Source organism: Fundulus heteroclitus, unplaced genomic scaffold (assembly GCF_011125445.2).
Source record: "Fundulus heteroclitus isolate FHET01 unplaced genomic scaffold, MU-UCD_Fhet_4.1 scaffold_82, whole genome shotgun sequence".
Taxonomy (NCBI): Eukaryota; Metazoa; Chordata; class Actinopteri; order Cyprinodontiformes; family Fundulidae; genus Fundulus; species Fundulus heteroclitus.
In genome coordinates, this window is record NW_023397274.1 from 149,807 (window position 1) to 159,019 (window position 9,213).

The window sequence follows — 9,213 nt, forward strand, 5'->3', positions numbered from 1 at the left end:
TCATATGGTGTGCAGCACATTATGGAATTAAGGGGAATGCAATGGCAGATAGGATAGTCAAGGAGAGCAGCAAACAGGCATCAGTTGATATAAAGGTTAAATTCAGTAAAAACAGAAAAAAAGGGTATAATAAGACAAAAAAAAAATAAAGACGGGTGCCAAAGGGAATGGGCGGAAGAAAGCAAAGTACACAGGTTTTTAGAAAATCCAAAGAAAAAATGGGAGAGATGAGAAAACCAGGAAAAACCAAGAGAAGAGACATTTATTTCACATCTCAGTTTTGGAGTACAATATTCATAAGGGAACACAAGACAAGGATATGTGACTGTGGGGAAGACAAATCATTGAGCATGCTTTTTTGTGTTGCAAGAATTATCCGTATGAGAAATAATATTATTAAAGCTCTTAATATTATGAAAATAAAACTAGACCTAGCTGCTTTATTTCAAAAAGAAAAATCTTCGACTTTTTTAAGACGAGGTAATTTGTTTGATAGAATCTGAGGGTTGTTTTGAGCGACATTCGGTCAACATTCCTTACCAGTAGGTGGCGGCAATTCACCATTAAGTTGTTAGCCAACCGCCATTCAAGCACACGAAGAAGAAAAGCAACCACTATTGAAGCACACGAAGAAGAAAAGCTAACCTCCCTACTAATACGGAAAAAACTGTGTGCCTTGTGTGGTAGCGTTCAAACTAAATCAGTGAGGTGTCGTTTACGTCTTTGAAAGGTAACTGTACACTTTTAAGAACTCCATTCGTTTTTTTCATTGCTATATACACCACGCAGTGAACAAAATATCTGTAGGTTGGTAGAAATATTGGCGCATTTAGCCGCACTAGCAGCCTTTTAGCCACATTAGCTGATCAACAAAGAGGTGTTTCGGACGTATCGAACTCACGCACGTATGCGAGTCCCAGTCGACGAAAGCAACGGGGATGTTGTTAAATGAATGAGTTTACATGGTAAAGAATTGAAATATGTGCATTACTGGGGGGAAAAAAGAACGATTTCAATGCGGGTAAGACCATGCTAGTTAATGCTACAACGCCTCCCCGCGTTGCTCATTAGTTTGTAGCCTCAACCATCATTTAGTGTTATTGCAGTTTTATCGTGGAACAATTATTATTACCAGGTAATAATATTTGAGTTTGTCAACCCGGGCTTGTAGGGGTTTTAATCAGCGTCAAATGTTTATCTTTAACTCAATTATTTTAGTAGAAAAACCTGTTTGGTCGGTTAACCGTAGAACATTTCACAGAAGGCCTCGAAAACATCCGTGATCCCGAATAGTATAAAATAAAATATGCCTCTTGGAAAAGAAAATATTTACTTATCATTAATAAGTTATACACCTGTGTCAGCTATTATTATTTTGATGTATTTTAAATATTACTCCTTGCTTTTCCCCCGATAATATGAAAAGTGTTTCCTGACAATTGGGCTATAAATAATTTAAAATAATAAATTTTTCAACAGAGTAATGGCAAAACTGAACAATTTAATCTGTAAGAGCAAGAACGTTTTTATTTTAAAAGCTAAAAATGTAGGATGAATTATAGGCCTTTTGTTTAGCAAAAAGGCCAGGCTGGGTTACTGCAGTATTTTAGTTTCACAATTAAAAAATAATTGAGAATAGTCTAAAGTCTATTTCACTTTCTTTTAATTTTTCTTTTTTTCCAAATGAAACATCATTGCTAACTTCTCTAAGTCACACAAAACAAAACTAAACTTGATGGAAATTAAGCCTTACACAGGCTCATTAAACATGTGCATACATGTTTCATGTCACGTGTCATGTCATCAAGTCACGTGATTTTTGGAATAGAAGTACTTGAAAACATCTAATCATCCTGAGTAAAATCTAGCACTTTATTTTTAATCTATATGAAACTGAACAACCCTTCTTATGATAGAGTCCACATAACCACATTTTCCTACAGTAAAGTTTTCTCAGTTAAAAGAAAATCAGTTTGAACAATTGGTTGTCAAAGCATGTACGAAACACCCGGATGTGTTAATTCAAACATGAGTAGCATGAAACGTTAAGACACCGCTACATTTCCTACCAAAAGAAAGTCTGATAAAAGACAAAAAACTGTAAAAACATCAAAATGGTAAAAGGGAAAATTTAAAAATCATATATATATATATATATATATATATATATATATATATATATATATATATATATATATATATATATATATATATATATTATGTGTGTGTGTAATTATGTGTGTGTGTAATTATAAGACGATATTACAACATTTAGATGTTTTTAGGTAATAAGAAAATCAGCTAGTGATGATAGTACTCTGATGCTTTCTCTACCTTTCTGAAACACTGTAGAGCTTCTATCAGTTTCTACTCACGAACACTTAAAGGAGCAATAGGCAAAATTTCAATATTTTATATAGAACTAAAAATAGTTTTGTAAAGTCTTTAGATGGTCTATGGTTAAACACACCATCTCTCTGTGTTGTACTTCAGTGTCTTGTTTACATAGCCAGGCCAACCGCGCGTGTACGTATGAACATGTACACATGTGAACAGCTGCCACTCAGGGTCTACCCACTCCATGCCCATACAATGCCATTGCCAGGCACAAAACTTCTCTTGCCTACAGCATTATAAAGTTATGAGTTACTTACTACTTCACTAGACTTGTGCTTCTGAAAGGTGATGCTGTTCTCCTTTTTATTTATCCTTTGCAAATATGCGTATTTAAGCCAATGGGTGCCGAGAGCTACAGCGGGGTAAAGACAGACGTGGCTTGATACACATCTTGTTTTGGTCCATACAGTGCTCAAGCTCCACCTAATGATCCACCTGATGAAATATTGCTTATTGCTCCTTTAAGGTATTTATTGTCCAGTAAATGTTATCAATATAAGGTAATCTCAACTACAAAATATCGCAAATTCTTAAGGTTGTTAAACTTTCATTATCTTTTCTTTAAAGCTTTCAGGTTTGGATCCGAAGTTCTGTTCCTTTTTTTCTTGACCCTCGACATTTACTGCTGTCATGGCTTCATCCCTGACTTATAGGTTAATCTTTTCCTAAATTAAGGAATTGGCTTCCGATTGACGATTTGGATGAGGGCAATTTCCACAGCTGTTTGTGAAAGCAAGAGGTGATCTTACAGTCTGCAGTTGCCCCATTCTGTGTCAGCAGTGCTATCCAGTCAAACATGTCTGACGGCCGGATCTATGTTGGAAATCTCCCTATGGATGTCCAGGAAAGAGATATAGAGGATCTCTTCTTCAAATATGGAAAAATCCGGGAAATTGAATTGAAGAATAACCGAGGAACCATTCCTTTTGCCTTCATCCGATTTGAGGACCCACGGTGAGTTTCCGGGACGTCTATGGCAAATCGAATCACAATCCCCTTGTTGGACACCTGAGATTTTGTCATGCAGTTTCTACTCCAGTAATCGCCAGCGGGGAGTGGATGGAGGAACTAAATCCAACCTTTGCCCTCTAGGTGTATTTTGGTAAGGAGTTATTTGCTCTGTTCTCTTAGGGATGCTGAAGATGCTGTCTTTGGACGGAATGGATATTCATATGGGAACTCCAAATTACGTGTGGAGTATCCTCGATCCACTGGTGGTAAAACTGGTCCAATGGGAACCGGTGGAGCACAGAGAGGAAGATTTGGACCCCCAACTCGAAGATCCGAATTTCGGGTCATAGTGACTGGTAGGTGGATGCCATGAGACTTGGCCCAGTAATATATACCTCTGTTTTGGTGCGACCTCAAATTAAATGGACTATTAGGAATATAGGAGTCATAGTCAGATATAATTTCCTCTCTCAAGGGACAGAGTGGACAAGGGTCTTATAGATTGACCCAAAAAGTTGTAGACCTATTTCTTTCTCTCATAGAGGACTGGAGGACAAGGGTCTCATAGATGAACACCAAAAGTTATTGACAATATTTCTCTCTCATGGCGGACAGGAGGACAAGGGCCTATCAGATGGACCCCAAACGTTGTAAACAAATATTTATCTTTCTCATGGTGGAGAGGAGGACAAGTGCCTTGTAAATGGACCCCAATGGTTGTAGACAAATATCTTCCTCTCTTGGCGGACAGGAGGACAAGGGTCTAGTAGAATGACCATAAAAGTTATAGATATTCCTTTATATCTTTCTCACAACACAGTTGAGGCCAAGAGCCTTGTCGATGGACCCTACTGGTTGTAGAAAAAGATCTCTCTTCTCTCTCAAAGCTGACAGTCAGACAAGGACCTAGTGAACTGACGTCCAAGTTGCAGACAAATATTTCTCTCATGGTGGACAGGATGACAGGGGTCTAGTAGATGGGCCCCAAAAGTTTTAGACAGATATATTTCTCTCATATTGTGGAATGAAGACAAGCCTAGTTGTTGGACCCCTTAGGTTGTAGATAAAAATCTCTCTCAAAGCGGAGGATGAGGCCCTAGTAAATGGACCCCAATGGTTGTAGACAAAGGTCGGTCTCTCTCTAAGGCGGACAGGAGAAAGAGGGTCTAGTAAATGGACCCCAGTGGTTGTAGACAATAATCTCTCTCTCTTGCTCTCAGTCGACAGGAAGACAAGGACTTAGTAAATGGACCCCAATGGTCGTAAACAATTATCTCTCTCTCAAGGCGGACAGGAGGACAAGGGTCTAGTAAATGGACCCCAATGGTTGTTGTCAAAGACAGGGGGAAAAGGGTCTAGTAGACTGATCCCAGAAGTTATAGACAGATATTTCTCTATATCTTTCTCACGGCACAGTTGTGGACAAGAGCCTAGTAGATGGACTCCAGTGGCTGTAGAATAAAATCTCTCACACAAGGCGCAAAGTAGAGCAAGGACCTAGTAAATGGACACCAAACATTGTAGATTAATATTGCTCTTATGGCGGACAAGGGTCTAGTAGATGGACCCCAGTGTTTGCAGACAAACATGTCTCTCAAGGCGGACAGGACAACAAGGGCCTAGTAAATGGACCCCGATGGTTGTAGACAATGATCTCTCTCTCTCTCAAGGCGGACAGGAGGACAAGGGTCCAGTAAATGGACCCCAATGGTTGTAGACAAAGATCTCTCTCTCAAGATGGACAGGAAAACAAGGATGTAGTAAATGGCCCAAACGTATTGTAGACAGATATTTCTCTCATGGCAGACAAGAGGACAAGGGTCTAGTAGATGGACCCCGATGGTTTTAGACAAAGAGCTCTCAAGGCGGACAGGAGCCTAGTAAATGGACCTCAAAAATTCTAGACAAATAATTGCCTCCCTCAAGGCGGACAGGAGGACAAGCGTCTAGTAGATGGAACCCAATGGTTATAGACACAGAGCTCTCCTTCTCAAGGCGGACAGGAGAACAAGGGCCTAGTAAATGGACCCACAAAGCTGTAGACAATTTTTTTTCACATGGTGGACAGGAGGACAAGGGCCTAGTAAATGGACCACAAATGTAAACCAATATTTCTCTCTCCTTCATGGCGGATTGGAGGACAAGGGTCTAGTAGATGGACCCCAATGGTTGTAGACAAAGATCTTTCTCTCTCTCATGGCGGACAGGACGACAAGGGCCTAGTAAAGGGATCCCCAAAGCTGTAGATCATTTTTTTTTCACGTGGTGAACAGGAGGACAAGGGAGCTAGTTGAGAACATCTGTGTCATATTCAGATATGTTTTTTTCATGGTGGACTGGAAGTCAAGGGGACTGAGTGGATCAGAAACTGAACCTAATCAGAAACTGATCATGTTGGCTGAATAACCCTAAACTCCTGCTATAGTCACTGGTAGGTGTCATTTTATCATTCTTTTATTTGTTGTTTTCCACACAAGATGTTAATGCAGCACACAGTGCCTTGTAAAAGTGCACATTTTGTCATGATACAAGCACAGACATGTTTGTGTTTTACAAGGATTTTGTAGATGGTACTAACTGACCCTAATGCATAATTGTGATGTGGAATAGAAAAAAATACATGTTGCTTTTGAACAGTTTTTATAAATGCAAATCTGAAAGGTCATATTTTTTGCTATCCTTTTAAGAGTAGCAAAGTATGTTTAGAAGTTCATAATAAGTAAATGGAGTCTAACCTGTGGGTAGTTAAATCAAAGTTTAAATGCAGTTTAAAGGGGACATGTCATGCTTTTCAGTTCATTTTCACATTTAAATAATTCAGTTTTGGTCAATGTAAATGGGAACTGCAATGCTTTGGTCTGAATTCCTCGTTAATTTACCCTCGCGTTTCCACTTTTTACCCCTGTTCTGAGATGCGCCTGAGAGCAACTCGTTATGGTGCGGTCTCTTTGAATCTAAAGGGGGCGCTAGCCTGATCACCCAGCCAGATTGATTTACACCATGTGTATTCAATACACAGCTTGTGAGTCTGGGCAGGTTCAGAGTCTCCGGTCTAAAACTTACCGGATCAATCGCTGCACAGGAGGGAGAAGTTTACGATGTGTCTCTCTTAGCACAAGCATTACAGATAATGCAACGGCGCTTTTCTGTAACCATAATTCAGGATGGCTTAAGGCTGGATGATAATTCAATAACGATATATATCGATCGACAGACATTTGGGGTCAATAAAAAGTTCTATAAAAGAACAGTGCATCCTAGCCTGTCATGTAGGTTAATACTACAGTCATTACATCCTCCCAACCAATCACAAACCCAGGAAAGCTCCATCAGCCCTTCAGAGAGTTCAGAGAGCATGTGTTTTTTTGTTTGTTTTTTTTTTAACACAGTTTTTGTAAAAAGTTGGTTGGTCAATTTATTTAAAAATAGGTCATCAAGCAACAGCATAAAATGGCCAGGGCTGCAGTTAAAATGTATATTTTGAAATTTTTTGATAATTATCGATCGATATGACTTATATTTTATCAGTATGCTTTTATTCTATATCGTCCATCCCTAGGATGGCTGCCGCAACGGAGCAATGTTTTAATGATGTCCGGATAACTTTCTGGCTGCTCTAAGGGCAAAAACTGATCTGCAGTTATCCAATTGGTTCTAACCTGTTTCCGCTGACCCTTTCAATCCCGCCCTGGTCCTGCCTTTGAAATGTATATAAATATATTTTCACAGCACCTGGAGAGACTACGTTCAAATGTTCTGCACTTCTAGAGACTCCAAGTACACAACACATTTAAGGGCTAAAAAAATGGGGTTTTGCATGATGTGTCCCCTTTAAGTTATTCACTACTGGTGTTGGTCAATCATACGAAATCCCTGTAAGATACTTTGATTGTGGTTGAGTTAGAAATTGTGAGAAAGTTGTATGTAACTAGACTGCTTATCTGATACTGGTCCATGAAGTCAGAGGTTTCAATTGATTTGTCTTTATTACACATTCTGAATTTGACACCATAAATATAGGCTTCCAAAGATTGTCATACATTTTAGACTTGCATAATTTTCTAGCTGCAGGGCCCTTTACCCATGATATAAGGCTGAATTTTACATTTGGTCTGTTATGGATTCTATAAAATAGTCTACTGAAAGTTTAAATCTGTCTCCATTTCAAGCAGTTGTAGTTCTGGAGTCGGTTTTACACTCTTGGTATTAAGTAACTTGTCCAAGGTCAAAACTGTGAATTATAAAAAAAAAAAAAAAATCTGTTTAAACACCAGAACGTAAACTAAAATACCAAGTGAGATTTCAGTATGGCTGGTTAGTTTGCATTCAAGCCAGCAAGTTTATGCTTGTTCTCTATTTGAAGGTTAAGCTTGAAACGGCATCAAATGTTTTTCTTCACGTTTGCTTTCTCTGCCGTAGGGTTGCCTTCTTCTGGGAGCTGGCAGGATCTGAAGGATCATATGCGAGAAGCGGGAGATGTTTGTTTCGCGGACGTGCAGAGCGACGGAGACGGTGTAGTGGAGTTTCTACGTAGAGAGGACATGGAGTACGCCCTGCGCCGACTCGACCGGACCGAATTCCGCTCGCATCGGGTATTCGTCAACCTGGGATCTTGAAAACCGCAGATTCTCTTTTATATATTTTTTATTTATTTATGTTTTTTCTTGTTTTGTTTTTCAGGGTGAGACCTCGTACATCCGAGTTTACGAGGACAGAGGTGGTGCCCCCAACTGGGGTCGTTCTCGTTCTCGCTCCAGGTCCCGAGGTCGCTATTCTCCTCCGTATTTCAACAGAGGATCGCCCCCTCGCTACCAGTCTCCTCCACGCCATCCTATGCTGCGACATAGTCCACCCCCCAGGAGGCCCCACCTTAGCCCACCTCCACGTCATTACCGATAGAGGGGCTCATTATTTACTTGACATTTGGAGGAAATGTTTCTAATTTACATCAGGCAACCTTGTTGTTCTTTCTGTATAAATGCATTCCATGGTGAGAAACCCCACAACAGCCTGCTCCTCGGCAGCCTTAAAGACAGTTTTCCTGCTTTTACTTACCTTAAAAACAGGGTTGTTAAATAAGTTCAGTCATTGTCTAACTTCTGGCTGGTCACACAAACGTTGAAACTTGTTCAAACGTAATCTTGTGTGGTTGAGAGAGGCTTGTTAAAATCTTCATTTATCAGGCTGAATGTCCTTTGCTTTCATTTAATTGGATAAAATTCAGAGTCCCATTTCAGCTTTTTTTGTTTTGTTTTCCTCCAACTGATGTCAATCAGTGAGCCGTTTTCTTGTTGCCTGTGAACCTGTTTTTCTTTAAATGCGTGAACCATTGATTAAGGTGAACTGTAGGTTGAATATACATTTTATGTAATTGTGTTTTTCCTTACCAATAAAATACAAACTTTGAATCGGATCGTTTCATTCTTAAAAATGCTAATAAACTTTGCAAGGTTTCGTTTACATTTCATTCACGACATTTAAATTTGGCAAAATACAAACTCAAAAACTAAATGTAAAGTTTTAAAAGTTTCTTGGGTTTGTTGCGTTTAAGGTGTACTCATTTAGCACCAAAACAAATTTAGTTTAAGAGTACACACATTCATGTTTTGAGACCAGATTTTTCTGATGCAAAAAAGTGAGTCCATGCTAAATAAATTAGTCATGTTGCATAAGTATGCACAAGCTTAAACCATAAAGCAGCTTTCAGTTTTTAGCTGGGATCTACCAGCGTCCATGTTGGAGAAACTTCAAATTTCTGCAATATCATTTTTATGTTTTCTCCAATTGTCTTTAATGGGCCCTGATATGATATTGCTGTAGATTTTTTTTTTTTTCCTCATCGATACTTTTGTACAGTGAGATCCC

The 9,213-nt window shown here is 39.2% G+C and overlaps 1 protein-coding gene across 5 annotated transcripts; it reads left to right on the forward strand.

Annotated features, from left to right (window-relative positions):
• Nucleotides 1–591: 591 nt before the first annotated feature.
• Nucleotides 592–8,756, forward strand: srsf9 (serine and arginine rich splicing factor 9). 5 transcript variants are annotated; one of them, XM_021319777.2, is made up of 6 exons: nucleotides 604–730; nucleotides 2,965–3,050; nucleotides 3,178–3,351; nucleotides 3,529–3,704; nucleotides 7,768–7,940; nucleotides 8,029–8,756. In XM_021319777.2, exons 2-6 carry the CDS (start codon nucleotides 3,028–3,030, stop codon nucleotides 8,245–8,247), a joined length of 765 nt encoding a protein of 254 aa, XP_021175452.1. In that variant the 5' UTR covers nucleotides 604–730; nucleotides 2,965–3,027; the 3' UTR covers nucleotides 8,248–8,756. The 5 variants fall into 5 exon arrangements, with proteins under 5 accessions (XP_012724641.1, XP_021175453.1, XP_021175452.1 ...); XM_012869187.3 differs by lacking the exon at nucleotides 2,965–3,050 and having other exon boundaries at nucleotides 592–730; XM_021319778.2 differs by lacking the exon at nucleotides 2,965–3,050 and having other exon boundaries at nucleotides 597–730; nucleotides 3,175–3,351.
• The last annotated feature ends 457 nt before the right edge of the window (nucleotides 8,757–9,213 follow it).